Source organism: Ursus arctos, unplaced genomic scaffold (assembly GCF_023065955.2).
Source record: "Ursus arctos isolate Adak ecotype North America unplaced genomic scaffold, UrsArc2.0 scaffold_2, whole genome shotgun sequence".
Lineage (NCBI taxonomy): Eukaryota > Metazoa > Chordata > Mammalia > Carnivora > Ursidae > Ursus > Ursus arctos.
In genome coordinates, this window is record NW_026622874.1 from 9,534,028 (window position 1) to 9,550,890 (window position 16,863).

At 52.9% G+C, this 16,863-nt stretch overlaps 1 protein-coding gene across 2 annotated transcripts in view; it reads left to right on the forward strand.

Annotated features, from left to right (window-relative positions):
• The window catches only part of RCSD1 (RCSD domain containing 1), a 67,871-nt gene that overhangs the window by 35,642 nt on the left and 15,366 nt on the right, over positions 1-16,863 (forward strand). Inside the window, exons 1-3 of one of the 2 annotated variants that reach the window (XM_026509453.4) lie at positions 1,405-2,721; positions 11,954-12,055; positions 13,142-13,231. In XM_026509453.4, the coding sequence (XP_026365238.1) occupies positions 2,626-2,721; positions 11,954-12,055; positions 13,142-13,231 (288 nt within the window). In that variant the 5' untranslated portion in view covers positions 1,405-2,625. Of the gene's footprint in view, positions 1-1,404; positions 2,722-11,953; positions 12,056-13,141; positions 13,232-16,863 lie in introns of those variants that run through there. The other variant, XM_044387952.3, reaches the window with a different exon arrangement.

Consider the following 16,863-nt stretch of genomic DNA (forward strand, 5'->3'; position numbering starts at 1 on the left):
AGCCCCTTCTCCATCTCTTTACAACCTTCGCTCACCGTCACCTTGTAGCAGGAGCCAAGTCTCAAACCCAGGTCCCTCTGCCTCCAGAAATCCCTGGCAGGCACTTGGGCCGGGGGGCTGTCCCCTGCCCCTCCTGGGTGCCCTCCCCTCCCAGGGCCAGCCCTGCCTCTCACAGTCCTGCTCCCCTCGTCCCCGGGCTCCCCTCTCTGGAAAGGGCACCCCTGTGCACCGGCAGCCAGAGCCAGCGACCTGGACAGGATTCTGGCTCCTCCCCGTGCCACCTGGTCAGTCCCCCATCCTGGTTTGTAATCCTTTCTCCTAACTTGCTTTTGAGTCCTGTCCCCATGGTCCCTTCCCAGTGCAGGCCAGCATCCCCTTAGTCCAGCAGACTCCTGAGATCAGCAGAATGTGGGCCCCAGCCCGATGGCTCTAAAGCCATCCTTACTTAAGACAGCCACGAATTCCCAAGCGATGTCTTGCTCATGGTCACCATTGAGTCCTGTTCTCTTCTCTGCAAAGTCCTCATGCTCACTGTCCTACAAGGCCAGCAGACCTAAGCTCCCACCAGTCCGTTCACCCGTGAGCCCCTGGAGTCTCGGCCGTGTGGTGGGGACTCATGTACATCTTCTGGGTGGCTGAGTCCACCAACTCTGCCTCTCGAGGCTCTTCCTTTACCCACAAACGTGGGCTGTAGACACTTCCAGTTCCCGCCCTACCCCTTTAGAAAGCACCTGCCAGCTAGCCTCTGCTAGAGGCTGCAGGGTGGCAGGAGGGTCCTCATGACGCCAGCCACCGAACAACTGCAAACCCGTGTCTGCGGACTCCTGACCTTCAAGACCCTGCGGCCCCTGTCACCAGACTTTCTTTCACCCTGGCCACTGCCCCAGGAAGTTGTCGGCCCTCGACCTTTCTCAGGGTCTCAGCCCCCTTCCTGTTCCTCCACGTTTGCTCTTCCCAAATGCACCCCCTGTCTCCCTTGGCACATCCAGACTCAGCAAGAGGCCTGGCCCCGTGAAAGCGTCTCTCAGGACCACCTCTGCGGGCGGCAGGGGCTGCCCGTGTCCTCACTGTCCGCCTTTTATCACAATGGCAACAGCTTCCAAACTGGGCCCCTGTTCCCAGTCCATCTATTTCTCAGCCAGAGGGAACATCAAAATAAATCCCGTGGTTTCGCTTAAAACCCTCTGATGACTTTGCAAGGCCCATAGAACAGGGTCCCCGCTGAGAGGGCCCTTCCCAGTCTGGCCACTGTTTCCCTCCAGCCCCCTCATCCCTCACACCTCAAGCCCTGCACCAGGCTTGGGGACCTCTTGTGCTTTCTAAGAGGCCTCGCTGCCTTCACACACACTGCTCCCTTGGTGGGAGAGGGACCAGCTATGCTCATCCCTCAAGCTTGGCCAGGTTGGTGCTTCCTCCTGGAAGCCTTCCCGATGCCTCTGGTCAGGGTGGTGCCCAGCCTGTGCTCTTCACCCTGGCCTTCTCCAATCACAGCATCCTCAACTCAGTGTCACCTCTTCCCCCTTCTCCTCCTCCTCAGGGAGGTGTCCTGTGACCACACGCACAGAAGGCGTCCCCAGCACCCCCTCTCTCTGGCAGACCACTCAGGGCATTAGCACCACTCCCATACTCTGCATTCACTTGCTCATTTGTTCACTACTGGTCCCTCCACCAAATGTGGGTTCCAGTGAGAGCAGGGTGCCCACAGCTCAGAGAGCACGGTGAGCGGGTGCTCAGCAAGCCCTGGCCGGCTCGCCGTGGTCCTTCCCCACGGCCATGGCCAATGTAGCCAACTGTAGCTTAAACAGTAGCAGTCTGTCACCTTGCAGGTCTGCGGGTCACAAGTGTGAAATGGGTCTCATTGCACTAAAATCAAGCTGTTGGCAGGGCTGTGTTTCTTCTGGAGACTCTAGGGGGAGAAATTGCTTCCTTTCTGTTTCCAGCTCTGAGGCTGCCTGCCTGTCTCGGCTGCGGCCCCTCCACCTTCAGGGCCAGCGGGGATGGGTTGGGCCCTCCCCACAGCCTCACTCGCTCGGAAGCTCAGTCCCCGCCACTCTCCTCTGCCACATAGGAAGCCTCCTGACTGCACTGGGACCGCCCAGCTCATTCAGGACAATCTCCCTATTTTAAGGGCAGCGGATTAGCACCCTAATTCCATCTGCTACCTTCGTTCCCCTTTGTCACAGAACATGCCACACTCACAGGTCCCAGGGATTCGGATGCGGACATCTTTGGGGGCCACTATTCTGCCTACCATGCAGATCTATCACACTTGAAATACGTTCCCCAGTAGCCCATAAACTCTGGGGTGCAGGCAGTACCCATCGTGGCCCTCTCTGTCTCCCCTCACCCAGTGTGCGTTCACCATCTCGTCCGTAGAGCCTTGCAACCACCCCGTGAGGAGGGTGAGGCAGGCGTTATCCCCACTGTACAGATGAGGAGGCCGAAGCTTCAAGAGCCCACGTGAGTTGACCAAAGTCACACAACAACAGGGGCAGATCCAAGACCATGCCCAGGACCTGCATAGTGTCCTCGCCAGCCAGCCTCCCAGCGCTCCCTGCATGAGGTGGTAACAAGCAATAGTCATGATCAGGAGCAGGAGAAGAAGAGGAGGAGAGGAGAAGGAAGATGACGATGGAAACACACTTTCTGTTTCAACAGCACCGCCTTCGAAGAGCAGCGGCAGAACCTTCTCATCGCCCGAGGGCTGCAGAATGGGTGGAAGTACGTGCCATCGTACCCCCTGCCTCCAGAGGGTTCCTCCTACACGGCAAATCTTACAGCTCCCCCATCACGATGTGGTATTAGCTCACCCCCGCCTGGGGAATAAGGTCCACATTCCCGAGCACGGCTGCAGCACCGCGGCTTTCTTGAGCACGTCCCGGGAGGTGTGGGTCTAGCACGGAGGACGGTCACAGCAGGTGTTGGCTTTGAGGGCCACTGTCACCTCCTGTCCTCCTCATCACAACACAGTGAGACAGGGATTACCAACCTGATTGTACAGGTAATGAAATCGAGACTCAGAGACATCAAGGTTTGCGCGAGGTCACCCAGACAGCTAAGACGTAAGTGCTAGAGCCTGAATTAAAACTTGGCTATGCCTCCCCCCTGGACAAGCCACATCTTTCTATCTCTCTACCTCTCTTTCATTCCCTTTCCACTTAGACCATGTTGAACCAATTAACATTTCCCAAAGACATAGTCATTTTTCCACGCTTTGACACTTTGCACCTGCCTGTCCATCCCCTGTGCCTGATATGACCTCCTCCCCCTTCCCCCCCACTCCCTCCGTCCCTCCTGCCAAGCTCTTATTTACCCTTCAAGGTTGCTTAAGCATCACTTCCTCCGTGAAGTTTTCCCTGATTTACTCACACGACCTAAGTGCCCCTTCTCCTAAGCTTCCACTGCAGGGACATACAGTCCCGTTACAGCCACGGTCTTTCGGCAGTATGGTAATTGTATTATTCTGTCTTTCAGCTAAACTAGCAGCTCCTTGAGCTCCAGGTCCATGAACTTTCAACTTTATATCCCCACACTTAGTCAGTGCTGGGCACAGGAAAGGTGCTCAGTAAATATTCACTGAGTAAAGAAGCGAACGACCGTGAATTGAGTGCCACCTAAGCGTCAGGCCCTCACTGGGTGCCTGACATCCAGCTCGTTCTGTCCTCGTCGCAAACCTATAAGGCACCTGATTGCATAATCAGCCCCTCCAGCAGCAAGTTGGAAGAGCCTCCTAGATGGGCTGCAGCTGCAAGGCATGCTGGGAGCCTGGGGAAGCCGGAGCTGTGGGTGGAGGGTGCTGAGCACAAGGAAGGGAAGTCAGGAACATAGAAACAGAGCTGGCTTCTCTCCACGGGCCTCTCTCACCCCCAAGCCAACAAGCTCTGTCGAGAGAGAATTTACATCCCATACAATTCTTCCATTTAAAGGGTAAAATTCGATGTTTTTTAGTATATTCACAGAACTGTGCAACCATCATTATGGCCAATTTTATAACATTCACCAAAAAAGATACCCCATACGCCTTAGCACTCAGCCCACCTCCTTGTCTTCCCATCCCCTCCAGCCCTGCACAACCACCACTCTGTAGTAATCTATGACAGAGTCATCTATTACTACCAGGAACCTACTCTCTGCCTCCTTAGTTTTGCTTATTTTGGACATTTCGTATGAGTGGAATCATGCAATGTGTGGTCTTCTGGGACTGGCTTTTCTTTCACTGAGCAAGCATCATGTCTTCAAGGTTCATCCACATTGTAGCGTGATCAATACTCATTCCTTCTCATGGCCAAGTAAGAGTCCAGTACATGGGTATGCCCCAGTTGCTTATCCATTCATCAGTGAGTGGCCATGGACTTGATATTTGATCCACCTGTTTTGATTTGACACAGAGCTTTGGACAGTTGGGATGTGTATGTATTCATGACCTATGTCGTGACCCTAAGAAGCGTAAAATTAAACTTAGCGTTGTGTACTGTTCCGATCGCTCATTACTGGGCACATCAGTTTCCCAGTGATGGTTTCAACACTCAGTGATGGAGTGTCTGTTGAGAGTCTGCCTTGGTAATAAGATAGGCAACTAAAATGGCTGAGTCAAGATGGCCCCACTCCTGTGCTACAGATGGCAGGAAACAGCAGGGAGCACATCTTAGCCAGCCCGGGCTCCCCCTGAGGCTTCAGTGACCCAAAGGGAATGGGAGAGCAAGAGTAGACTAGAAGAGACCCTGGACACCCCTTGGCATATTCAGGGGAGCCACTAAATAGCCAGCATTTAGTAACAGCTAACGATTCATGCCATGCCCTGTTCTAAGCATTTTACATGCATGAACTCCTTAAATCCCTCCAATGACCATATATCATGGGTGCTACCATCATCATCCGAATTTCACAGGTAGAAACTGAGGCACAGTGCTCACTTCAGCAACATGTGTACTAAAAGGGGTGCCTGGGAGGCTGGTTGGTTAAGCGTCTGCCTTTGGCTCAGGTCATGATCCCAGGGTCCTGAGATCGAGCCCCGCATCCGCATCCGGCTCCCTGCTCAGCAGGGAAACCGCTCCTCCCTCTCCCTGTGCCCCTCCCCCACACTCATGCCCTTGCTCGCTCTCTCTTTCTCTCTCTCAAATAAATAAATAAAATCTTTAAAAAAAAGAAACTGAGGCACAAAAAAGCTAGGTAACTTGTCCAAAGCCACAGAACTAGTAAATGCAGAGCCAGGATTTGAACCCAGGCAGTCTGGCTCCAAGCCTGAGCTTTGCGCTCTACTGCCCCACCTAGAGCCTGAGACATCGTCAGCTGTGCACTCCTCCAGGGATTGACAGGGCTAATTCTAAATCTTGTGGGGACTCTGGGGATTCTAGCCACTTCCTGGTGTCTATGGGAGAATGATGGCACAGCCTCCAGGAAACAGGGCACGTGTTGCATATTGGGTTGGAATTCTGTTTACAAATGAGGAAATTGGGGTCAGCAAGACCCACGACCAGTACGCTTGAAAGCCAAGATGAGAACCCAGATTTGACTCTGAATTCGTTGTTCTTTCCACTTCTATCAAATTGGCCCTTTGCACCCCCAGCTCTACCAGACTCAAAGTAAATGTGTTTTGCTTGTGCTTGTCCAATAGGTAATGGGTTTGATAGAGAAATTTAACTTATCTTATCTCCCAAATGACATTTATAAGGTCCTATCACTGTCATGGCACTCGGGATGACCAGCGCTGTACCACTTCTCTGTTGTCTTCTCTGTTGTCCCTGCTGTGACCCGGGAACACACCTGGGCCCTAACCCAGCCCGTGTCACCACCATGAGCCCTGCTGACCCTGCCTGGATGCCCTGCCACGCACCTGAGGCTGTGGGCTACACTGTTTCGAAGGCTGTGGGCTACTACTGACCACTAACACATCAGTAGTGTGTCCCCCTGACCCAGGGCTGCTAAACTCTGTCCACCCTGCTGGGTTTCAGCCACATCCTGGGAGGAAGTGGGAAGCCCTTAAAGGTCCTCAGGAGGGATGCACTCCCCGGGGCAGGGGTCTGTGAGACCTTCATGTGAGCACAGTCCCCTACCTGGGTTTCCCCGGGAGAGAATCTCAGAGCCCAAGGACCTGCTATTTTCAGATCCCTACAAATGGGCAGGTAGGGGATATTGGGGACTTTTTTGGGCTGACATGAAATATTTGAGCAGCGTTCCCACATACCGTTTCTATTCCTCTGCCTCACCTTATGGCCGTTCTTCCCCTCCTCCACCTCTCCAATGCCACTTCCTCCAAAAAAAGGCCATTTACCCCGTAAGGGCCACCACGGGTATCCCCATGCCTGCTGCGATGTCTGTAGGAGCTCAAGAAATGGTCAAGAAGGGACTCAACAGCACGGGGGATGGACGCAACGTTTTTTCAGTCCAGTGACATCCCAGGATTTCTTACCCTCTGTCACCTGAGCCCCAGAACTCTTCTGGTCCCGACTCATCCCGTCTGCGGTCTGCAGGCAAACGTCAGCCAGGCCGGCGGCCTCTCCTTTGTGAGCGAAAGCCAGCTCGGTGCTAATAAGGACACGGCCCAGAGTTCAGTCTGTGGACTCTTCTTTTCCCTATTCCGTGCACCTTCTGATTTTATCTAGTCCCGTGCCTGCGAATCCCAGCTCTAACGAGTGGCTTTCCGAGTTTTGTGTCCAGCCCGGACGCCTCCTCTGAGCTCCAGACTTGGTTACTTTTGGCTCCCTCTACTGCTTCTCCACTTGGATGGATGCAAACGTTTCAAACGTTCACGACCAAGAAAGAGCTGTTCGTCCCCTGTCTACCCTTACTCACATTTCTCTCCCCAACCCAGGAAAAAATACCCCTGTATCCCATTGTCCCAGTCAGACTTCAGGAGTCGTCCTTGGCCGCTCCTTTCCCTTGTTCCCCAGACCCAGTGCATCAGTAATTCTGCACTGTCCTGCCCCCAGATCCCCCCTCTGACCCCTGCCTGCCGCGAGCCTGGCTACCCCACCGCTAGCGCCCAGCAGACCGTCTGCAGAAGCTCTCTCCCGGCCTCTCCGCTTCCACTCCCATCCGGCCTCCAGAAGGCCTCTTGTGTGTGACCCGGCTCACGGCCCTCCTTGAAACCCTCCGAATGGCGTTCTGTGTCCTCAGAATAAAGTACAAATTGCTTCCCCCAGTGTGGCCCCCAGGCTGCCTCTCAGGCTTACCTCCCTCGTCTCATGGACACACCGTGTCTCTGTCGTGCTTGTCACTCTGGCCCTCAGCCTTTGTTTACGTCTGTTTTCTGCTCAGGAGAGTTTTCCTTCCCATCTTTTCCCCAGCCGGGATTTAACTCAGATGACCCCTCTTCATAAATGTCTTCTCGCACCCCCAGAGATAAAATGGCCTATTTTAGCTCTTCCTTGGCATTTAACGAGTCATCTTGTTTAGCTGCGTATATGTTTGTCGTTTGTGTCCCTTCCTGGAGAGCAACTGCTTCAGGGTAAGGACTCTGTCTTGTTTACTGTTACACCCAGGGCCTAGAACAGCAGGTGTTTATTGATGACAGAATATATTAATGACCGAGTAAGAGAACCCTTCCAGGAAAGGTCTAGAGGTACTCAGCATGTTGGTCTGGAAAGAGCTGGAGCTTTGGTATGTAGGTTAAGTCTGGTGCTGGCGCTTCCTGACTTGAATAGCAAGTTACTCAGCAACTCGGGTGGTTTCTTCTTCTGGAAGAGGTGTTGTGAGAGTCACAGCAAGTGTACCAAGTGCCGTAAGGATAGTGATTCCACATAGCAGGTGCTCTGAGAGTGTGGGCAGGTCAAATGGGCCTTCCTGGTTCCCGGGCCAGTGCCATTTGCATCATCCCAGGATGGTAATGGCTGGATGTTGGGTGAAGAGAAGAGTCAGGGATGAGGTAGGAGTGTAAAGGAAAACTCTGGAACTGTTGTGGCATCCCAGAGAGGCCGTCTGCTGATCCTTTTGAAGTGACAGTTTAAGTATGGTCATGTTGGAAGAGGGTGAATCCCTTAAAGGGCTGTGTTAAGATCCATCGTCATTCTAGAAGAGCAAAGAAGCAAACATACTCCATATTTGGTGAGCAGGAGAACCTTCGTTTCAGCCAAGAGCAGGGGTTCCTCAGCCCCCGGGCTGGTCCTCTCATTGCTTCTCCTTGCAAGCTGTAGATGGAAAGGCCTCTCTCGGTGCCTTGTTTCCCTAATCCAGGGCCCAGACAGTGTCAGATACTCAGACCTTGGACCAAAGAGGAGAATGGAGAAACAGGGACCGAGCCAGGGAGGTAGGTAGAGCCCGATTCAGGCCTGTACACAAAGGTTCCACTATGTGCATGGTCGGCAGCATGCAAATTGTATTTACTCAACATGGCAACAGCTTGGGGGAAGTTCCATGCTGTCCAGACACAGGGACTCCTCAGTTCTCAGAAGAAAGTCCCATAGAAATGGAAAGTAAACACCAGAGATGATTTTTTTCGGGCCTAGGCAGAGTCAGACAGGAGCCACAGGAGTGGTTTCCAAGCTGGCTGGCAGAGCCAGGCTGCAGTGGTGGCAGGGAGGGCTTGGTGGGCAAGATCTGGGCCCAGGAGAATGGAGTGGGCATCCACAGGCTGGAAAGACGGGTGTCAGCTAAAGCGGGACACCAAGGGAGATGAGTCCAGAAAACAGATCGAAGACACAGAGGTTGGCCCAAGAAGAAAGGACACGCTGAGGTCTCAGCAGTGAGTCAGACCCAGTCTGGATGCAGGCCGGGGAGAGCCCGTGACCAGCGTGGTCCCAAGGGGTAAGTTAGGGTGTCAGCGACTCTGGGAACAGGTACGGCCCTGACGCAGCAGGCTGAGTCGGATGTGGGGAGGGGGAGGAAAGTGCCCTTCGACAAGGACTTTCTATACTCTGGGCTCCGTGTTAAATGCCTTATTGACATCTTGGGGACAGAGAAAGAGCACTTAATCCCGGGGAGGCTGCGGGGTCCTAGGAAAGTCTGGGACTAGCAGGGACGTTGAAGTCCTTCTCACTCCGGGTGAGAGTGTGGCCTTACCAAACCGTCCTCAGGGCCAAGACAGAAAGCTAGAGGAGTCACTCGGTAACCAGAGCGGGGTGGCAGCGTGCCTTTGAACCACCTGGGGGAGATTAGCAGTTGTACCTGCCAGGATCGCAAGGCAGAAACCCAGGCAAAGCCTCCAGTAGTCTGAGCCTTTGGCTTCTGTCCATCTCCAAGGCCAAGCTTCTCCCTTTGTACCTGTGCAACCCAGTGGCTAATAATAGTTTCACTTCTTATACAGCACTTCACGGTTTCCAAAGCACCTTCACAAAGTGTACTACCTAACCCGATACCCATTGCTGGATTATCAGGTGTTAGAGTAAAGCTTCTCCTAGATTATCTATTTGGCTTCTACTGTGTGACTCTGGCGAAGTTACTTGCCCTCTCTGGGCTTCAGTGTGGCAGCTGGGAGAAGGCAGCCTTCTATACAACATAGAATAAGAGCCTGGACAGGGGCTGGTGGTGAGTGGATCTGCCAAGCTCCAGCAAGCTCTGGGGTCCTTAGGCATCCTAAAGAAAAGCCATTCACTGGGCTCCAGGAAAACAAACTCAGATGTATTATGATCTTTCCTTCAACCCAGCTTTTAAGCCCTAAATGCTTCCAGAAGCCTTGTAGTGCTATAACTTCTGAGCCCCTTGCCAAGCCCCGTTGCGAGACGAGGAAGTTAGGGAGGAGTTTCTGATTCCTGTACAGTTCTATTTTTATCTGGAATGTATCTTCCTGCACACCAGTGATTGGTGCCTTCGAAGCTGAGGTAAAGTACGCTGTCAGCAGGACCCGAGCAGTAAATAGCCACGGACAGAGAGACTGACCTGCTATGTGGGCAGGAAGTCAGACAGATGGACAAACCAATTGGCCCAGCGTCTCTGCCAAGAGTGGCTCCATTAATCGCACTGTCCCAAAGCCTGGCCGTAATAGCCGAAGGACAAGGTGTTTGCCTGTGGCCACTCCTATCCTGGCAGGTGCGGAAGGCAGACAGGTGTAGTCGCGTGAGCTCTGCCCAGCGGGGCACGACTCGGGGAGGGCCGCAGACTCCCCCGCTTTTCCACAGCATTAGGGGGAACGCTGGCTCCCTGAATGGAGGTGAATCCTTTCACGCCTGTATGAGAAGTCAGCTCTGGGTATCTAGGCTGGAACGGGCTTGACCTTGAATTATAGCAGGAAACAGTAAAGATGAACTGGTCTTTCCTCCAGAACAGGCTGTTCTCCGATCCGAAGGTCTGTGTTCCAGCCGTTCCTTTCCATCTCTAAACAAAGCCTTCTTCTCAGAGCACGGCCCCGTTTCCTTCACAGCAAGAGGCTAGTGAGGCTTGGGGCTTGCCCCAGCCCTGCTCCAACCAGCCAGGGTCCAGCAGGACCAGTGACATTCACTTTGGAGGCAGCACCTGAATAAGAAAGGTTGGAGACAGCTTCTAGCACAAAAAGGAAGGTTAGGAAGTGTGTGTGCATGTGTGTGTTTGCACAGCACACGGGTGTGTGAACGTGAGCATGTGTGTGTGGTGTACAGGGGGCAGGCCTGCAGCCCCGGACAGGGGAGCATGCCCTGTGTTTGTGGGCTACGATTCCGTGCAGAGACCAAGGTGCGCTTTCTCAGGCCAGCTGCTGCCCAAATCCCAGTTTCAGGCTAGACGTCAGGAGGGAAGTGGTAAGTTTGCAGCTATCATCATGGTCCCCAAAACAAAAGCCTAATGTCTCTAGGACTGGACATTTTTTTTAAAAGATTTTTTTAAATTTACTTATTTGACAGAGAGCACAATCAGGGGGAGTGGGAGGCAGAGGGAGAGGGAGAAGCAGGCGCCGGATGCAGGGCTCGGTCCCAGGACCCTGGATCAATGATCTGAGCTGAAGGCAGAGTCTTAACTCTGAGCCACCCAGGCGCCCCTAGGACTGGACATTCGAAAAACACTGAGACCAGGTGGTTATGTAGGCCACACGCCACACGGCAGAAGCGAGATGGCCATTCACAGCACTCGCTGACTCACCGAGTTGTCTGGGGGTGACAAGTGGCCGGTGGGCGTGTCTTGGTCGCATCGGGGAGCCTGGAGGCACCTGGAGGGAGGGATGGCCGCAGGGGCCGCTCATGCTTGTCGCCCAACTCGGACTTTCAGGTAGTTCCTTCAGCAAAAAGGAGCAGAAGGGGGAAGGGATGAGCTTCTCTCAGTGAGGACGCTGTGGAGAGCAGAGATGCACCAGGCAGGGACCCAGCAGCTGGTAGTAATAACAACGAACCCTGAAAGCTCTTCACCGTGTGCCCGGCCTGGTCCGGCCCTTCATTCAGAGAGTGAAGCATTCAGTCCACGGAGAGGTACAGAAGGGGAAAGCCATTAGGCCAGGTCACCGAGTTAGGCAGAGATGGGCCAGCCCAGTAGAATCCAGGCGGTCCGGCTTTCATCAGCCTGCTACGCACCCCTCAGATTATTTCTTGGTTAATTCAACAAATAGGTACCAAACACTCTTTGTCCAAGGCACTCACTTAAGGAGAGAAGACAAGACCTACATACATGTTCAAAATGCAATAAAGGGCATTTGCTTACCCCGTTCCATACACGTAAAGCCCTGCTTTCCAATGCCAGCCCCCGTTTCTGAAAGCCCCTTCTGACCGAGGGAAGGAGACTCCTGTGCCCTATGTACCCCTTTCCAGGCTGGGTCTTTGCAGAATGAGGAGCACAAGGCTTATACTACTTTGCAGATCCCTAGGTGCCCCTTCGGGCCAGGACCCGGTTTTATTCCTCTCGGGACCCCCGGAGCCAGACCCAAGGCCAAGCGCATCATCAGTGTGCACTGAATGTGGTGGACTGGATGGTCTCTAAAATCCTTGGATGCCAGGGGCCAATTGCAAGCCATTCCCTGCTCGTGGCCACAGCACAGGGCCTTGGGTGGCACCCACGAGCCACACGGAGAGAGCCGAGTGCACATTTGCCCGTTAACTTTCGCTTCCCTTTGGTTTGCCAGGAAAGATCGGCGGAGTCCAGAGCCAACGTGGATGGCTCGGCGCCCCCCTCGGTGGCCCAACTGGCTGGGCGGTTCAGGGAGCAGGCCGCCGCTGCAAAGGAGGTGAGTCAGGCGGCTTCTGAGCCCCTCTTCTGGGAGGGGGCTGGAGGAAGGGGAAGTCTGGGTCAGGCCCGGAGGAGAGGGAGGGAGGAGGCTCCGTAATTACCAAATTAGGAAGAGAAGCCAGAGAGGGGTCCCTGTGAATGTGAGGAATGTGGCCAGGCTGCTGGGCTTACACTCTGGCTGGGAGGGGGGCAGACACAGAGAGCTGGAAACACAGGAGTCGGGATTCATTGCCATCTTGATCGCCCGCTCTGGGAGACTTCTATCCGGCCTGGCTGTGCCAGGCCTGGACTGGCTCGGAATACAGAGCTGCCCATGCCGGCTCCTGCCCCAGCGTCCAGGAGTCAGGAGCGAGGCGAGAGGGGGCAGATCCTGAATTGAGAATTGAAGAGGAAGAGAAAACTCCCAGGAAAGTGCATTCAGACAGGAGGCCAGGGATCAGGAAGGACAGAGAGCCAGTGAGCACCGGGCTCCAGGGCAATCCTGCAGGAGAAGACCTTGTAAACAGGGTTGTTGCAATGCTGGTGAGATTTGGGCTAGATTCTCCTGAGTCAGGCAGTCTGAAGAGCTCATTAGGAGTGACAGGAAGGAGACATACCCCAAGCTGGGCGATGGCCCCTTGGGGCAAACAAGGGTGAGGCTATCAAGGCTTTTTTAGGTGCAGTATTTGGTGCTTTGGTTTTCCCATCTGAAAAATTGGTCTTTAATTTCTAGAGGGTACAGCAATGTCATAAAGGGTGAGGAAGATAGTGTTGATCTAAGACGCTGGCAGTGCCTGGAAGCTGGAAGCTGGTGTCATTTTGAGATGTTGTTTCAGGCCAGTGAATCTCAAGTCAAAGAGGATGTTCCAGCAGAAAAGGACCAGGCCAGGAGCCTAGAAGTCAGAAGGGGTGGACAGTGGAACAGAATTAATGTATATGGCTAGCGGGCAGTCTTAGAGACACGCAACCCGTCCCTCCATCTTTTCTCTCCGGACATCCCTGAACATTCCTAAAACCAGCTTCCACTTCCTCCTCTTCCTCCCTGTTGCCTGATTAGCTCTCTCTCTTTTTCTCTCTGTGTGTCTGTCTGTCCCCCTCCCTCCAGACACCAGCCTGTAAACCAACAAGAAGGAAACCACCCTGCTCCCTCCCCCTGTTCCCCCCCAAGGTAGAGCTGGGCCAGAATGGTGAGGAGGTAAGTACCAGGGCCCAGGGGATGCTGGTTACGGATCTGCTTTCTCCTTCTTGGAGGAGGGGGCACGAAACACGCACATTCAGACCTTGAAACCTGTGCAGGGAATGGGTCCCTTTGAGATTCAGGGTTGAAGCTCCTCTTCTTAATGCTTCCACAGTCCTTCGGACACTAGGTTCCTTTCCACTCTTTCTCATGGAGCCTCCTTTAGGGTTTGTCTAGGACCGGAGCACTCTTTTCCAAGCCGGAGAATTTCCGCAAGGAGAACAAACCGGCCACAGAGTATTACCACGCCGGATTCGGGAGTCAAAGTTAGGTTTCACCCCAGGTGCGACTTCTATGATGTTCCCTGTGCAGAAGGCACGTGGAAAGAGAGGTTACACTTACGTGAGGCAGAATTGCCTCGTGAGAGAAAGTGCCGTGGTTTCGTGCTATCCTTGCAAACTCTGGCTATTGCTCTAATCATTGGAAGAAAATCAGAGCACACAGAGGCCTCGTCGCCCCCACATATAAATAGCCAATGTTACCAACAAAAGAAAGGCTCTGGTATCACAGATCCTGGCAACCAATAGATTCTCAGACGGGGTATGTACCTACCCTAATTTATCTCATCGTAGCTGTAAGAGTGACTTCTCTGCGCCCCCTCCCAGCAGCCCATGAACCTTCACTGTGGTCACATCACTGTCCTCCAGAAATGAACTTGTATGTTCTCTCGTCAGCCTGGGAGGCCAACCCCAAGAGAGAGCAAGGAGGCCAAAGACAGCTCAGTTCCCGAATCCTACATCCAGGTCCCCTTCCTTTTTGGGGACCAGCAACCTGACGATAGATACCAGATATTTGTGTGACCTTGAGCACCTGTGGTAGTGACCTTGAGCAACTAGGGTAGTGAATGTGTGGAGCAGAGCAGCAGTGTTCAAACCTTTCGCACCCACGGCTTACAGACGGAAGTCCATCAGAGAAAGCAGAAACTTTTTGCTGCTGGTGGTCGAGTGGGGTGGGGGCATCTAGAGCCCCGCTGCTCTGAGGTTACTCCCTCAGGCCCTGAATAAGGGTCTTCTTCTAGAATGGGAAACCCAAGAAACACAGTTTTTAAAACCTGAGTTTTTTTGTTGATATTTCTTCAAGCACTAACATTATGATCTGATTATGATAAGAACTCTCATGGAGTCATTTGGTTAATATACCAAATACATTCCAACAACTTCTCTTTACAGAAGGTCAACTTCCCCTCGTGACTTTCAGCCCCTGGGCTCGATGTCTGTGCCAGGCCGCAGGCGGAGGCCGTGGCCCTTAGGAGCCTACTCTGAGGCTGTCCCCTGATGACCTGGGCTCAGCCCTGGAGAAGCCCCTGTCTTGCACTGAGCCTGCTTCCTTGTTTGTGAAACTGGACTCGAACACTAACCAGACAGATGATGGGGGCTGGATGGGGACATTTTATTCCCTGGAATACAAGCAGAGTGAGTCAGGTTAGTTCAGTGGCCCTGGGAGAAATCAGTCTACAGGTTTGTCCCATGAGGCATCACCCAGCAGTGAAACGGCCGTAAGAGCCAAGCTCTCTATGAACGGAAGGGTGGATTTTAGAAGAAAAGTCCTGCCTGGACTGACAGGCTGCTTGCACATAGGAAGGATATCGCTTCCAGGATGGATGACTTCTCGTCTCCTTGGAAATCACGTAGAAATAAAAAGAACCACCAGCCTTGTCTGGCTGGTCTGGAAGGAGGCTGCTGCCTGCAGGAGCCCTAATTCCCGAAGCCTCGGAGGGGGGCCTCCAGGGAGGGCCCCAGTCAGGCGACTGCTCACTGCAGGGAAGGGTCTTTCCACCCCTTCTTCATTCCTGCCCCTCCCCGGCGTGCTCAGGCCCGAGACCGCGGGATGACTCCTCTCTGGAGGACCCAGCCACAAGAGCCGTGAGTACAGCCGTCTGCCAAAGAAGGACTGGAAAGCACTCCCATCTGAAAAATCAGCTTCATGACCTCTAGACGTTACAGGAACGTCACGTGTAGACGTATATACATACATGCAGAGCCTGAGGCGGGTTTTTCTCCAAGAAGGGTGCTAGGCCCAGCGGGTTGCCTGGAGTCCTGTGTTAAATGGCAAAGGAAATGCTGCCCCCTACTGCCGTACCCAGGAACTGCACTAGCTGCAATTTCGGAGTCTTCCCGCTTTGCGGTTCAATTCAAATCAACAAGGATTTTGTGGAGCCTGAGCTGGGTTCCCAGCGCTGTCCTAGAGCGAAGGGGCTGCGTTACCGAATGTCCACTCTCTTCGGAAGATAGTGGTCGCTTGGGGAAGGGAAGCGTTTCTGGTATTACATAAACTGAGCTTTGTCAGCAAAACGCTTTCTGCAGTTCCCAAAACAGTATCTTCAGAAATACTGACTCCTGTGAAATTTTACCATAAAGCACAGAAATTTAAAACAACTAATTTGGGGCTGGAAGCTCTTTGTACTCACCAGGGACACGTGGCTCCTTGCGAGACTGCTCTAGGAATATGTCTGAGAGTGTAAACTCATGGGGTCAGAGGCATCTTCAAGCGGGAGTCTTTGGAATCATTTTATTAAAAGATTTCATTGTTTATTTGAGAGAGAGAACATGGGCAGGGGAGAAACAGACTCCCCGCTGAGCAGAGAGCCCCCCAGGCACCCCTAGAGTCATTTATTCTAACCCACCTGCCTGGGTCCTGGTGAGGAAGCTGAAGCCGGGGCACCCATCCAGCTCCTGTCAAAGCCAGAGTGCCAGCTGGAAACTGTGCCGCTCCTTCAACGTTGGGCCTTAAAAAGGTCACAAGGAGTTCGGTTGAGTAAGTCTTCCTCCTTCCATCACTAACGTACCATCATCTTGCTCAATAAATATCCCAGAATATTTCCAAGAGATGGGTGTTACTCTTGTTTTTATGATTCAGGTAAACTAGGGCGTGGGGGCAGGGAACATAGGATGGGTCTCCAAACTGTAGGCAAGTCCCGTTTCTGCCTTGGCCTTGGCTGAACCACATGGAAGTCACCACCATCACCATCATCATCGCTGTCATCACTCCTGCACGTTGAGATCAATATATCTGTGGACCCAGACTCAAGTTGCAGGGATTTTACACAAAACAAGGAGTCCATTTTTTTCTTTTGATAAAATAAACTACAGACAAGATTCCAGATGTACATTCATCACAAAAATATCTCCAACTAGCAGAATGTATGTATGGTTTTCTATGTATGTATTAGCCATTGACGGCTTCTAGAAGCCACCTTCAGATAACCCAACACAGAGTATAGTAGATAGTAAATGTCTGCGTAATCAAAACAAATAGTCAATGTTTCAGAGAATGATCATCTATAACTAAGACTATTGGTGGGATTTTCCAAAATATCATTAGTTCAAGGGAGGGATTTCAGTTGTACCTCTGTGAGGTTTCAGCTTTGGTCTGTGGTTTCTTGCTTTGTTTGGGCAGACAGAACAAATGGCCATTTTGCCCTTTCTCTTTGGAATTCTCCTATTGTCGGCTGACTTTGCTGAAGGTCAGGAGGTGAGGAGCTCATTCCCTCAGATGTAGTCTGTTCTCTCCTAATGACCATGAAGTCATCCTTCCTGGAACAGGAGGCCTCCTGTGTCTCAGACAGCTGTCCTGCCTGCTCTGATTCATAG